Source organism: Lynx rufus, unplaced genomic scaffold (assembly GCF_022079265.1).
Source record: "Lynx rufus isolate CCGP_SWC_20201006 ecotype Redwood Valley unplaced genomic scaffold, mLynRuf1.p SCAF_4, whole genome shotgun sequence".
Lineage (NCBI taxonomy): Eukaryota > Metazoa > Chordata > Mammalia > Carnivora > Felidae > Lynx > Lynx rufus.
In genome coordinates this window covers 105320969-105337077 of record NW_025814856.1, presented here as the reverse complement: position 1 = coordinate 105337077, position 16109 = coordinate 105320969, and the positions used below count along the sequence as shown (strand labels likewise).

Genomic DNA, 16109 nt, shown 5'->3' with positions numbered 1-16109 from the left:
TCAGTGCAAGGCATTTGAAACAAAAATGCAAATAAAAACATTGTTTTAAACTCCTCTTAATAAAACAGATTACTCTGCAATGGTAAAATCAATGTTATTGATCTTATCTATCCTCAGAGTAACAAACTTCAACTCCTATCACATCTGTTTAATTTGACCTTGAATAAGATTTGGGGGGAAATCAATTCCTTGATTTAAACCACAAACACTAAATACAAACAGTACAAAGGAGAAAAGAAGCATGTTGACTGAACCAATTGCTTCACCAAAGGAAGTCTGAATTCATTTTATTGGATGTAATCTAGGCTGTATAATTTATCTTTGTGTGTTCATTTAACGGCTTTGTTGTTAGTAATTTTGTTCTCCACAGTTAGCCAAGTATCTTGCTGTGGATATTTCTAAACTAAAACAGAATTTTGGAGGTTGTCAACGATAACACTGTAAATTCCATTGATTTATAAAAGGGCTAAAATTTGAAGAGCTCACAACTGAGTAATGCTCTCCCATTATTTTTTTTTTAATGTTTATTTTTGAGGAGAGAGAGGGAGAGGGAGAGAGAGAGCATGCATGCAAGTGGGGGAGGGGCAGAGAGAGAGGGAGAGAGAGGATCCGAGAGGGGCTAGAACTCACAAACCACACCACAAGATCATGACCTGAGCTGAAATCAAGAGTCAGCAGCTTAACTGACTGAGCCATCCAGACGCCCCTGTTCTCTTATTATTAGAGTTGTAAAATTGCTTCATTGCAAAGGAGTGCTCCCAATAATACTAATCAATAATTGCATAATTTCAAAAGAATTAACAGTATCATAGGTGGGGTTTTGCCATATACTGTTCCCTAAGAATGCAGGTTAAATTAAAATTCTAGTGATTTATAATCTCAATTGTAACAATTCATTAACTTCTATGACTCCTATCTAAACTTCTTTGTTGTCCATAACTTTGAGTAGTCATAGCAATTAGGAAAATCCAAGGTTGGGGCTTCTGGGTGGCTCAGTCAGTTAAGCATCTAACTCTTGATTTTGCTCAGGTCATGATCTCGTGACTCACAAGTTCAAGTCCCACATCAGGCTCTGTACTGGATTCTCTGTCTCCCTCTCTCTCTGCATCTCCTTGCTTATGCTCTCTCTGTCTCTCTGTCTCAAAAATAAATAAATAAATAGACATTTTTTTAAATGAAAATTCAAGGTTATCCTCAACAAGGAGATTATTTTTTTGAAATATTGAGTCATATATAATTTTTAAATCCACTTCCAAATAAACCCTAGTGTTACAGAGTGAAAGGGGAAAGCATATATCTGTATAATTGAATAGAACATAATATTTATGTATGAGATGGGATATGTAGATAAATTATTATAATACAGTGATACAAAAAGTGAACTGTCAGCAAAGTGCAATAAAGAAATTATGGGAAGGAGATTAATGATGTTGGTATTTTTTCACTCATACTTCAGTTCTGAAATCCTGATTAACTTACTTGTTAAAAGATAGTTTATTTATCCTGACCTACAGAAAATTTGGCTTCTCCCATAGGGAGTATTTTTAAATCCCATTTTTCACTAATTTGCCAAGTTATTCCAGCAACAGTAATACTAGTTGTCCAGTTTATTTCTTCTCTGCCTCTTAGCTTCTTTGTCAAAGATTTATATGACATCAAAAGATAACTTCTTAGGAATCAGAACAGGAGGTTACTTTTAGTCATATGATTTATGCTATTATGTTGTGTTGTCCTTAATATACCTCTTCTTCTAGTGTTAATGCTAGTGATCAACATTTGACCGCCAATAGTAGAATCAGATCTTGAAGATACAGAGAAGAATTGGGAAATTGAAAAATCATTTAAGTATACATAAAAGTATACTTAAAACTCTTACATCACCTTCCTAAAGTTATCTTATAAAAAGTGCAAAAGATTATATAAAGTAAGACATTTCAAAAAAAAAGACATTTTAGTATATTGGATCATCATCTTTCTCATGTCCCTAATAAATATTTTTACTGTATTTTTTAAGATGATTAATTTTACTATAATTTGTCAAGAATGGTGTTTTATTTTTCTTTAAATTGATCGGCTATCTTTGATTTATTTATATTTACTCTTTTGGTCCAAAACATATTGTAACTTATAAAAATATTTAAAATTCCATAATTCTTTAGAATAGAGATACTAAATGAAACCAGGACTAAAGGAAAAAACTGCCTATCCTAATGATCTGTACACTTTTATTATTTTGTTATTATTATGAAATATATAGCTGTAAATATAGTATCATTTTTGAGCATGCACTATGTATTGAATATACTCCATTATAAATTTATGCTACACATATTTTGTGAAAATAAAGCATAGAATAACCTGGAAACATAATCAGCAATAAGCTTTATTTACCTATACGAAGATGTAGAATTAGTTCTTAAATCGGTAATTTGAATTCCCATAAATTTCTTATAGAGCACGTTAGAAAATATTTTTTAATAGAAAGATTATTATAAGGGGATAAGATAAATTATATTTTGTTCTAATAGCACAATTACTATTATTAAATTTATATATCCTGCCTTGAGAACTTTTTGAGGTCTAGTTTGGAAGAAATAATCTAGTTATATAGTTCCTATCAAAAGCAGACAGGCTCCTGGAATTTAAATAATATAGATTAGTGACTCTTTAGCAATTTTAGCAGTGAAAGACTTAAAGACATCAAATTATGTAGTTTTCTGGGTTACTAAAGAGGCCTAGTAATTTCCCTCTGCATTTTCTAGGTGTCCTGAAAGCCTTCGACCTGAAACGGTGAGACCCTGTCTGCTTCCTTGTAGGAAGGACTGTATTGTGACACCATATAGTGACTGGACATCGTGCCCCTCCTCATGTAAAGAAGGTATGATGAGCTAGAGTTGTGAAGTCTACCTACCTAGAAAACCCACTCACCAGGCAGGACCTCCAAGTTCTTCTAGATGAGCAATATTTATAATTCTTATATGAGGCCGTGTAATCCTGGTTTGTCATGAAGGTCGTAAAATTCTAGTTTCCTTCTAGAAGATAATACAACTTTAAAGAATCAAACAAATGAATTTTATAACAAAAACCGATTTAAGACTCTTCGATGTAAGTCACAATAAGAGATGCTTTTGAGAGGAGGGTTAAGATGGCCGCGGAGTAGGGAGACCCTAACCTTGACTCCTCCCTCAAGCACAGCTAGATAAATATCAAATTTTTCTAACACCCAAGAAATCGATCAGAAGTCTTACAGAGCAAAACTGCACATCTATGATCTGCATCAAAATGAAAGAATTATAGGCTTTATCATATTAATAAGATTTCCTTTAACATTAATTCCAAAAGAATGTGTAGTGTCCCTCCATATTTCTTTCTTTCTTTCTTTTTTTTAACATCCAAGTTACTTAGCAAATAGTGCAATAATGATTTCAGGACTAGAATCCTGTGATTCATCTCCTATGTATAACACCCACTGCTCCTCCCAACCAATGTCTTCCTCAATGTCCTTTGCCCATTTGGCCATCCACCCCCACCCAAAACTCTCCAGCAACCTTTAGTTTGTTCTCTGTGTTTAAGAGTCTCTTATTTTTTGTCCCCCTCCCTTATTTTTATATTATTTTTGCTTCCCTTCCCCTATGTTCATCTGTTTTGTATCATGGGTCTGGGCCCCCTACCTATTTCTTGTCAGTAAGAGGGTTGGAAATCTTATCCGTACTGATACAGATTCAATTATGTGACACCCTCCCCCCCTTCCAGGATGGGAATAAAGGAAAGAGAAAAAGGGCCAGATTGTACCTCTTCCAATACTTACCATAGTACGAGGCATTTTTACAAGATGAGGATTTGTTCCCAGTTCGGTTTGGTTTTGCTTTTATTACTTACAGAGACTCTTTCAGTATCATGGCAGACACTTTGATCATTCTTTACTCTCCAGGATGGGGTCCTTTCTTGTTGCTGCTGAGAAAGATTTCATTATCCTCCAGTTGACTTATGCAATACTTGAGCAAATTTTCTCTCAGTGTCACAAGTGACACTGTCTCCTATTTAAAAAAAAAAAAACTTTTTTTCAAATGTTTATTTTTGAGAAAGGGAGAGACAGAACATGAGCAGGGAAGGGGCAAAGAGAGAGAAAGAGACAAAGGCACTGAATTCGGAGCAGTCTCCAGGCTCTGAGCTGTCCGCATAGAACCCGACACAGGGCTCAAACTCATATGAGATCATGACTTCAGTTGAAGTCAGATGCTCAACCATCTGAGCCACCCAGGCACTGAAACGGTCTCCTATTGTGTTTTATTTTACTCTCCCAACAAATAGATGGATTTTCTTAAATTTCTTTCATGCTTTTATTTATTTATGCTTCTTGACTCTTACTAAAGAGATTGAGTCAACTTCTAGATTAACAACTACTGTAAATTGTTGAAAATTATTTAAATTGTAAGAAATTATATGAGATTATAAATTTAATAATGGATTATTTTTACAGTGTGGTTGTCATTTTATACAGTTAAAACGTAAGTTCCATTTTATGCTTTTAAAAAAATTTTTGGTACCCTTGAAAATATCAAATAAAATTAAACCATAAAGTGAGAAAGAATACAAAATTTTTATTTTAAGTCTTTTAAGACATCTAAGCAGTTTTTGATGCAAAAAGTTATAAGCATTAACATTTTTAAAAAAAATTTTAATGTTTGTTTATTTTTGAGAGACAGAGTGTGAGCGGTGGAGGGGCAGAGAAAGTGAGACACAGAATGTGAAGCGGGCTCCAGGCTCTGAGTTGTCACCACAGAGCCTGATGTGGGGCCCGACATGGGGTTTGAACTCACAAAACTGAGATCATGACCTGAGCTGAAGTCAGATGCTTAACTGACTGAGCCACCCAGGCACCCCCAAGCATTAATGTTTTTAAAATAATGGTATTCAACTTAGTAATAAACCAGTGTCACTGACAGTTTTTCCGGATTTTCTTCTCTTATTTTCTTAAACTCTAAATAAGATGAAATCATTTGGTTTGGTCATAAGCAGCAACAGAATTGTGCTTTCTTATCAGTCAGTATTTCTTTGGTAATTATTTGTTTACCATTAAATAATTTATTACTTGCTATTCATCCCTTCAATAAAAAAGGTTATTTATTACATGAAATTCATGTACTTTCAAATTCTATGCTTAATGTTGTTATACTTAAAGTTCATGTTAGTATGAAATAAAGCCATTTAATAATAATCCCAAAATATTTTTGGTTACACTTATAATCATATAATTGAAACCTAACACAAATCTCACATTTTTAAGTGAAATATCTGAAGATGGAAAAACCTTTGCCTTTTGCATATATGAAATATTTCCTTATATTAAGTATTTTAAAATAAAAGTTGAAATGCTCTAAAGTATTTCAAGAAAATAAAGTTGAAAAAAATGAAATATTCCATTAAATTGATTCTAGGCAACATGTAACACCCATTTAGTTATGTCTTTAAAAGGGGATTGCTCAACACAGTTGGCATTGTTTCTCCAGCCGTGTTAGTGCAGAAAAAATGTGACAAAATATTTGCTTTTGATTAGAGTTGGGGCTTTTCCAGGAGAGAACAAGAAAAAAAGAGAGGAACAGGGAGTCAAGGATGTTTTCAAGGGAGGATTTCTTGTAATAGTGGAGTATAGAATCTAAGTTGGTTTGGGATGGAAGTGAGGTCATGAAGGGAATGGTAGATAATGAAAGAGTGAGAAGGAAAGTGGACTGGCAGTCTCAATTGCGTTTGAGGAATTTGAGTAAGATGAGACCTGAAGCCATTTAACTGGAAGATTAGGAGGAGTGTCCAGAAAGTAAGATGTTTAATGATGAGAGTGCGTAAGTACTAATAATAATAGCATCAAGGGATGAACGGAAGGAGCTAGTGTTTGATTTGAAATGGTGGAAAAGGCCACTGAAGGTGAGGAGGTACAGTGATTCAGAGCGCAGTGCCTTGCATGGAGTAACCATGTGAATACCAAAGCCACCCAAGTGGTGCCAGGAGTAGGAAGAGAAAATATTACAAGGAGGGACATTCTAAAGTTGTTAACTAGTGAGATGTTGGTAGCTGGCTGCTACCAGGTGGATAGCTGATGGTCAAGTTGATGACAGAAGAGTTGGAGATTTTTAAAGATCAACGGAGAAGGAAAGATGGGAATGAATAGAATCAGCTTCCAGTGGCAAAAAATATGAAGGAAAATTTCCAAGAGATAGAAGATGAAAGATTGTGTATTCTATGGGTGTCAAGGTGGAAGGATTAGAGAGAGGATGGAACAAAATGAGAAACTGAAAATCGGGTTATAGGGAGTGCTGTGGGTTCAGTTGATGATGGAAGGCGTGCAGGGGTGGCAGGAGCAGGTGCTGGCAGGGATGCTAGTTTCTGTGGTGAGTGACAGGTGACATATAATGAGTTTAGTTGGGCTGGTCTCTTGAAGGGTTTAGTAGCTGCTGTAAATAAAATGCACGGTGCCACTGGGATGCTCTTCTCCCCTGGAGCTCCTGGGTAGTGATTGCCAAGGAGTACACGAATGCCAGCTCAGAAATCTACTGTCCTGTGAGGAGCAAGAGGCTCTCTGAGAGGCAGGGCTGTGTTTGGTTGAGCATAGGTCATCTCAGCAGGAGCAGGAGATCAGCCCTGTTTGTTCTCTTTGGAAGCTCTGTATTGAATCTCCTCTAACAAAAGACTTTCAGAAACCCTGAACTTAGGCACTCAGACTTAAAAAGAATAGCTCTAATTGTGTAATGAGGAAATAAAGGCTAGGGTGTGGGAGAGGGGGTTGCTGTTGGACAACACTGCCAAGATGCTTTGTGCTCCTGGAGAAGCCTTTTCTTTCTTTTTTCTTTTTTTTTTTTTTTTGCCTGTGGACTGCTGTAACAACTGATAATAATGATACAATGGTGTTATAGAAAAGTAGCCTTTTGTCCTAAGGACAATAAAAAGCAATGACATGTGGTTAGTTTATTTTTTCATTATTTGGTATGAAATGGGAACAATCTCAGCTTCATTGAAATAACACCGACTTCTGCACACAATTAAAACTGGTAAACAGAGTTGGGGCACCTGGGTGGCTCAGTTGGTTAAGTGTCTGATTTCAGCTCAGGTCCTGATCTCACGGCTGGTGAGTTCAAGCCCAGCCGTGACAGCTCAGAGCCTGGATCCTGCTTTGTTTGGATTCTGTGTCTCCTTCCCTCTCTCTCCACCCCTCCCTTTCCCCCAAAATGAATAAACATTAAATTTTTTTTTAATAAATAAATAATGGTAAACAAAGTTCAGTGTCCAAGGATACACCATAGCAATAGAAAACTAATTCAAGGTAGAGTGGTTCTTTTAAATTTAATTCTTGTCTCAAAAATAAATAAAACGTTAAAAAAAATTTAAAAAAAAAATTTAATTCTTCAGGTAAAGTCTGAATCTTATTAGAGTTTTGAACTTATGAAAATGGAGAGCTCCTCCTTTAAAAAATCACTGTAAAGAGGTAAAATTACACTATAGTCTTGCAAAAGACAGAATAGAAAAGCCTAGTATCACAGGAAGAACAAGAAGAATTATTTCAAATGTTATTCAGCCCTCTCTCAAGATATGTGTTGAAAAATCAATGCTGATAAAGATCAGTATTGAGTAGAGAGTAATTTGAATCCTCAAACCCATGCCCTTATTGTCCCAGATGTTTACAAATTTTTACAAAGGACTTTCCTAAAAAAATAGGAAACATTTATGCATATAAATTGTTGACAACTATAATCTTAAAAGTATCATTACTTTTGATGAAATAATACATTTCACTGTTCAAATCCTTGGTTTCTAACTGCATTTATTGACTTGAGAGCGAGAAGGGATGTTGCAGAAGTATCTATCCCATCTTGATGCCCTTAAGCAGTACAGCACTAGAATTATCCCAAAGATGTGAAAACCACTGTTATATTTTGCTTCTTGCATGAAACCTTTCCCTTTCAATTTCCTAGCACTGTGCTGCTCAGCCTGCCATCCATCTCACTTCCAGTTTAAATCTTAGTTTTACCTGCCCTTTAAGTCCTCCCATCAAGTAATTTCTCTGGTGAAATGTATCTTGACTGTCTTAAAATCTGTAAAATGATGTAACTACATGAGAGATTGCATGCCCTTTGAGGCTATGTCCCTCATTACCATCATTATCACATAATTGTTTTCTGAAGGTATAATCTTTTTTTCCTATTCCCATCCTAGATATATATTTTCAAGTATAAACACTACAGGAATATTTCTTTGTTTTCCCCATGTTTATCACTTCCAGTAAACAAAACGATCCCTTATATTTTATTAATCCTCAGTGCACAGACTTCATACCCGTGTGCGTCCTACTATGAGGAAGTGGGTGAAAAGAAATAGAGGACGCTAACTTACACTCCAGTCGAGAAGTGAAATAAATGTGTTTGCTCATTCAGCAAATATTTATTAAATATAAATGGAAACAATACATGTCTGTCAACCACATATAATAAATTGGGTGTAAAGATGTGCAGGGAACTATGAAGGTTGTAAAATTCCGAGTTTGTCGGTTCAAGTTATCAGTGAGAAACCTTCCACTTTTCTTTTAAACATGTGCTGTAGCTCTTCTTTTGTCTGCATTCTGATCTGAGGACTCTGTAACCTGGCTGAGTTCCACAGTGCTGTTTCTTTGAGTATACAAGTAATTTCCTAACTGACATCTAAGAAGAAGTGAACCTCCCAGTGGATAGAAACATGGATGTCATGACACTTCCTGTGTAAACCCATTAAACTTCCTCCGCAGGTGTTACAGCTTTGGAGTGTTCTGCTTTCATCAGCTCACAGTCTCTGTTCTGTGGGTTGCACAAGGTTAAGGTATTTGAACTTCTTTAAAGAATAAACGGATTGCCATTGTGGAATCAATTGTGGAAGTGGAAAGAGTTACCGTGATCTTATATATCAAATACAAGCCCGTGGATGTTGTGATGAAAAGGCAGTAGAATGTTTCAGAGTTGTACCTGGAGTGAAAAATTTCCTTTCAAGTCAAAAAATGAAGTAGGATTGAAACAGTAACTGCTGCTTCTCAAATCTGAACAGCCCTGCCTATGTCCCCTGTGATATCTAGGCAGATAGTGACCAGGAGCTTTACTGTATAAAGTGCCAGTGATGCTGAACTCGTCATCTCCTCCAGGCTCCAGATCCCTGGGTCTCAATTCCATGTCTGTTGTCTACCTGCAGGCAGGGAAGGGCTGGTGAGTTATTGACTCTAAGAATCTTGACCACCTGGGAAACGAAGACCTGCTCCTCTGTGTTCTCTCCCTTTTTTCCTTGTTCCACAAACACCTCCCTTCTTCCCCCAATGCTAAACAAATGATAAGAATGGTTATTTAGTTTATATAAGACAGATCATAACACTAAAAAAAAAAAAAAAGAAAAATAATAGAAAGTGTAAAAGAAGGTAGTAAATGGAGTTGGAGAGGGGAGAGGAAGAGAAAAATTGTACTATAAAGTCAAAGTTAAGGTGAGCTCCTGCAATTGAGAAGAAAAGTAGCCCTGAGATTGTGATGAACAAAGCAAAAAGTTGAAGCATGTAAGATTCTTAATAGATTGTCAAAGGAAACAAAATTTTTCCTAGCTCTGTATTATTAGAAGAATTTATCACCTGGACCTTAAAATAGGGGCCACTGGACAACATAATGGATGGAGGCAGCGTTAGCAATTTTATTAAAACTCCGTCCCATTGGCATTTCTTAGATCTTTCCTAGATAAATTATATTTAATATGTAAAAGTTGCAACTGACACTCAAACTGCTATTATTATGTTAAAAAGCCTATGACAATTTTTGCAAATACTTCAGTTCTCTACTACCCACTACCTCCAGCCCCTAATTCCCTGCTTTATTACCTGTAGTATTCTGATTATTCATAGTACAGGTTTCCCCCCACAATGGGAATAATCCTAAAAAGGCACATGTGAACCCTAGAATCTTAAATTGGTATGTGACATACAGGGTCATCTATTCTAGTAGATCTCAAACCTGGCTCTTCATCATAATTCCCTGGAAAGCTTTGTAAAAATCAGATCCCCAAACCCAGCTCACAAAGATTCTGGTTTAGTAGTTCTGGGTTTTGGCTGAGAAATCTGTTTTGGTTTTCCTTTTTAATGTTTTGAAAGAAACTATTCTACATAGACATTTAGGAATCATTAATCTGATTCATTCTCCCATCTAATTTGGAAATTTTCAGTCCACACTGCTGAGAGTCCCATGTTCAGGGATACCCCAGCTTCATGAGAAAAGATGTCCCTTATAGGAAAGTTCTGATTGTCACATCATATTTTTCTACTGACTCAGTTACTTTAAGAATGTTTCATTTAACGTCTTGAAAGATTTTTTAAAGTTTGTCTTTGAGAGAGAGAGAGAAAGAGAGAGAGACACTGAGAGAGCCAGGTAGGGGCAGTGAGAGGAGAGAGAGAATCCCAAGCAGGCTCCATACTGTCAGCCCATCGTGGGGTTCAGTCTCATGAAACATGAGATCCTGACCTGAGCCAAAATCAAGAGTCTGACACTTAACCAACTGAGCCACCCAGGTGCCCCTCATTTAATTTTTTTACTAACCATCCATCGTTAGGGACTGCTAACCTTTCTAAATTTTTCTGTTCCTGTAACTGCATACGAAATATTTAATGATCTTGCAAAAAATGTAAATGCATCGGGGAACTCTATTAACATAATTCTTTAGGGAATTCTTTTAAGTAATTTACAATTTACTTAAGAATTTACAATTCTAAGTAAAATTGTGCCATGTGGCCATCCATCCTTAAAGGGTATATATTGTAAATTGGAATATCTTTTATTAAAGTTGACAAGTCTTATACCTTATCTGTTTCAAATACAAAAATATTTGGACATCTTTATATCATTAATACTGTCAAGCTGATATCTTCATTGAAGGTAAATCTTAATTATTTCCATTGGTTTTTTAAAATGTAATTTGGATTTATTTACTTACAGTAATTACTATTTTGAATGCTTCTGTAAAAATTCTGCTTCTAAGAAACCACTTTCATTTCACTAGTTACAGTCCTGATGTTTAGAATGTGACCTGAATTGAAGATCTTAGACTGTTTAACATGAATAATAAATGACTAGAATAATTTATGAGGTATGCATTTCAAATTAAGTGAATAACAAAGGAATAAAATTTCACATTAAAACATTGAATATAGTCTCCTAAGAAAGATTCATCAGGACTGTATGAGTCCCATGTGGTAATCGGGACTATGTGAAATGGCATAAAAATAAACTTTAGGTAGAGGAAAATAAATTAATTAGATCTGTCATATTTCTCAAGGGGAAGGAAATATATAAAAGAGCATTTACTTTGTGTCTGCACATTAGGAAGGCTAGTTGACTATGCAACTGTTTTCTCTCTTCTTCACATTTTGGGGATATAAATTGATCAGGTGTTCAGCATAAGAGTCTGGAGAAGTTAGGAAATAATTAGAACGGATGAGGCCGCTCATTCACAGATGTCAAAGCATATATAGCTGGAATCCATGTAATGTCTTCACCCAGGCTGCTATTTGGATATTGTTTGTCAATGCAGAGTACAGCAGTTAAAAAGCTGCTTCCTTCCAGGGGACTCCGGAGTCAAGAAGCAGGCTAGGCACCGGGTCATCATTCAGCTGCCAGCCAATGGAGGCAGGGACTGCACGGACCCGCTCTACGAAGAGAGAGCCTGTGAGGCCCCTCAAGTGTGCCAGAGCTACAGGTAATAGAGTTCTAAACAAAACCGTTGTAAGCTGTGCACTGAGCACACACTACGAGACCATTTTCTGTTCGACGATGAGAGAAGGAAGCCAGCGCTGTCCCCCAGGCTCAATGGAGTCTGTATGATGTATGGCTGTGCGTGCCATCTCTTGCCTCTTTAAAGTTGCTGCTCCACCCCTGGAATTATCTCCGGGGAGACAAACACTTGTGTACGTTTCCAAACTATATCACTAGCTCCGGGGAGTTGGGGAAGTTCCTTATGTTGATATAAACTATAAGAAATTCAGAAAAGTGGGGGCACCTGGGTGGCTCAGTCTGTTGAGCATCCGACTTTGGCTCAGCTCATGATCTCATAGCATGTGAGTTCAAGCCCCGCGTGGGGCTCTGTGCTGACAGCTCAGAGCCGGGAGCCTGCTTCGGATTCTGTGTCTCCCTTCCTCTGTGCCCTTCCCCTACTTGTGCTCTGTCTCTCTCTCCCTCTCTCACATATAAGTAATAAACATTTTTAAAAATTTTTAAAAAAAGAAATTCATAAAATGGTTAATAATTATGAAACACAAAAGCAGTTCCATTCCAGATAGAGGAATAAATAGTCTAAGCATGCTTCCCCTGGCTCGAAAGAGCACCTGTTCCTCATGTATGCTGGCATTCTGGCTCACAAAATGACATATTTATTTCAGTGATGCTAACAAGATGTCTGTTCTGTTCATTTGTGGCCACCTCAAGGAAAACTAAGGTGATTCAAGCTGTTTATCATCATGTTGGTAATTATTAGGGAAAATTTTCCCCATAACTATGAAAAGAAGGCACCTAATTGAAACTTTAAGCGGTATATCGTTGCAATCTGATGACAAATGAAGCATTAGGGCATTAATTGATAGAAGGTGTGATCAAAAATAACTTAAGGTGTATCTGATGGCAAGTCTGCCATCTTAATTTACCTGTATTTAATGCTGATATGACAGACGGTATAATCACATGTTTACTATGAACACTGCCTGACAACTCTCAGCCCAAACTTATTTCTTTGGGGGATTTGTTTTTGTAAAATGTATTGTAATCGCAGTTTCTGATTTACACCTACATTGTTAACCAAATGATAAAAGGCTCCTGACCTGAATACAGTTTCATAACTTGAATATAAAATAAACATAACCTAGCTTTGCGCAGTGGCAGTATCGTAGCCAATGAGGTTTATCCGAGGCGCGATTATTGCTAATTGAAAACTTTTCCTAAAATAAACATAACTTATTTAAATAGGATGCATCACTTCTAGTACTATAGCTTACACTGATGCCAGTCCTAATCAATAAAAAGGCTAAATGCGGTTGTACTTGAAACTAATGTAAGAAGTATTAACTGTACTTCACTTTTTTAACAAAAGGCTAAGCGCATGGATAGAGTTCATTTCTGTAGAAAGCGACCATGACGGACTCTTGTCTCCACTGCCATAGAAAGTACTTTTATAGTTAATGCTCCTTTTTTCTGTGTCTTGATAGAGATCTAAACTACACTTACATAGGACTGAACATATTCAAATAAATTCCCCTTTGCAGCGCTCGGAGTCATGTTTCCGTGCCACCATAGGTCTCTGGTTCGCCTTGTGTGTTTGCTTCCTCTGTGTGAGGCTTCTGTTCTCCTCTTGTAGGTGGAAGACTCACAAATGGCGCAGGTGCCAGTTAGTCCCTTGGAGTGTGCAACAGGACAGCCCTGGAGCCCAGGAGGGCTGTGGGCCTGGACGACAGGCAAGAGGTGAGAGGCCCCATCCCACAGCCGATCGATTTGCTTTTCATTCTTCAACGTCGCTAACTTAACCACTAGCTTAATGAGTTTGCCACTTTGATGCTATGCTTAGCAAACAGAGCAGATGTCAGTCTCTTACTACCCATTCTACCTAACACAGGAACATGGAAAATCATCATTTTAAATTGTGTCCCTTGTTGTGTGACATTAGACTATAAGTCCTCTGGTTGAAGTTTTCTTTCATTCCTATTTAAGATAAAACGAGCTCTTGAGAAGCTCATGACTATTGTACCCTGCACCTTGTTTGGGGTTTTTTGGTTAGTTTTTGGATCTTGGTATTCCATAACAGTTTGTTTGTCACCTTAAGCGTCAATAAGATCCTTGGAGTGCCTGGGTGGCTCAGTCGGTTAAGCGTCCACCTTCAGCTCAGGTCATGATCTCACAGTTCGTGAGTTCAAGGCCCGCGTCGGGCTTATGCTGACAGCTCACTACCTGGAGTCTGCTTTGGATTCTGTGTCTCCCTCTCTCTGCCCCTCCCCTGCTCACATTCTGTGTGTGTCTCTCTCTCTCAAAAATAAGTAAAAAACATTTTTTAAAAAAAAGAGTCAATATGATCCTTATATCCTTGCCTTTATGTACTATATGGGTGCATGCATGTAATATAATTGGTTAACTTACCAGAAATTTTCAGCAATGACATCCCTAATGTTGTCATGGCTATGCCCAATTCTATTCATATTCAGTACTGATTTTTAAATGGCAGATTTATTTACTCAAAATCTGCCATATGTGGACTGCAATCTGTCTGCACTACTAGATAATACCGAATCTTGCAGAAATGAGAGATGGAATCATTTCCAACATTTACTGGATAGTATGATTATTTACTAGATACTGTGGGTAATACATTTCAAGCTCTGGAACATGTTGTTTATACTTGTAGCAAGTTCAGTCTTTAGATATCATGATTGTTTTTACTCATATTGACTTACAGCCGTGTAGTTCCTGATACATATTTAAAATGTAGCTGAATACATAATTGAATACCCAGCCACCTTTTTTTTTAATTCATACAAATATGTTTTGCCCCTCATTTGTAGTTACATATGTGATAGTGATGCAAAAGTCTGGGCACACAGAATTCCAGTTTTTGTTGATAGTGATCCTTTACAGTGAAAGGATTGCTTCTTTTTAAGTTTTGTGTTTTTTTTTGTTTGTTTTGTTTTGTTTTACTTAGAAGGAAGGGCAGAAAAAAAGGGACAGAGAGAGAATCCCAAGAAGACTCCACACTGTCACTGCAGAGCCAGACACAGGGCTTAAACTCATGAACCTTGAGATCATGAGCTGAGCTGAGATCAAGAGTCAGGTGCTTGGCTGATTGAGCCACCCAGGCGCCCTGGATTGCTTTTTAAATTTGAGATAAAAAGCTCCTTTTTGATAAAATCTTCTATTTTTATCATCATCCTTTTAGAAATCTTTATTTGAAACATAAAATTTAGCTTATAAATAATACTAACTACCTAGTGATTTTTAGAACTTTATTTCACATGCTTAGTTTTCCTTATTTATCCTCCACCATCAGCAGTGGCTCAAACATAACTGTCTCTGTTATAGTTATAGAGCCTTAGGTATTTAGAATTGAAAGTTGTTCTCCCCATTTCAAACCATTCATCGAGAAACTGAGTGATACAAGGCCTTCTTGTTCTACCTTGCTCATTCCTTCTGAGTCAGGCATACAACTGCATGCAACTCAGGCCCCACATAGAGTTTATAATATAACAGACTTGAGTAAGGAAATCAGGAAACATGAGTTTTAGTCTCATTCTTTCACGAACACAGGATAAGGCTTGCTCATCCCTTCACCTTCCTGGGTCTCAGTTAATTTACATGAGGAAAAGAAAAAGAAAAGAGGGTTGGACCAAATGATCTTTCAGGGTTTTTCCACTTTTGATATTCTATAATCTATGCACACGTAATGCGCAAGGATCGAAGTGTGAAATTAAGTTAGGCAAAACAGATGAATTTCTATAGAACACCACTGGAGGAAATCCAAGATAGGGTAAAAGCAGCACAAGTGTGAAAACAGCTCCAGTTCCAAACTCTTCCTTAACCACTACACAACTGTGGTTCATTCATTTCCTCCCCCAGAGGCTGAGGGCATAACGATCCCCACAGCACTTTGTACATAGTAAGTCTTCCTTCAGTGTTAACTCTTTACCCTTCCTGCTAGGTCATGGCCCCAGGGAATGTGCACAGAGGTCATTGTTGGCATAAATGCAACCATTTTAACATGGGCCTTTTGGTTTTTGACACACAATCTGCATAAAGACTGTTCTTTCTGTGATTACTGGCGATCATCTCATATCCATATCTGAAAACCTCTGTTCATTCTTCCTCCTGGGTAATGGGGCCTTCAACTTCCTCAGTGCTACTGTCTCCTGCCTTTCTGGTCGTTCCATTCTTGCTTTCCCATTACTGGTGCCTCTTCGTCTGCCTATACTTATATAATGTTTTCTAATCTCGGTATACTCGTCAGACTTCTTACTCTACATCGACAATCTTTTCTATTTCCAGGATATCTGGGAAGAGAAAGTTGCATTGTAACAAATCATTTCTGCATCAATACAT

At 37.1% G+C, this 16109-nt stretch overlaps 1 protein-coding gene and 1 pseudogene across 1 annotated transcript in view; both read left to right on the top strand.

Moving 5' to 3' along the window:
• THSD7A (thrombospondin type 1 domain containing 7A) overlaps positions 1–16109 on the top strand; it is a 434259-nt gene that overhangs the window by 342337 nt on the left and 75813 nt on the right. The window contains exons 9-11 of the mRNA XM_047097264.1: positions 2763–2878; positions 11607–11739; positions 13387–13490. Coding sequence (XP_046953220.1) covers positions 2763–2878; positions 11607–11739; positions 13387–13490 — 353 coding nt within the window. The remainder of the gene's footprint in view (positions 1–2762; positions 2879–11606; positions 11740–13386; positions 13491–16109) is intronic.
• On the top strand, positions 12897–13028 carry LOC124525287 (uncharacterized; annotated as a pseudogene).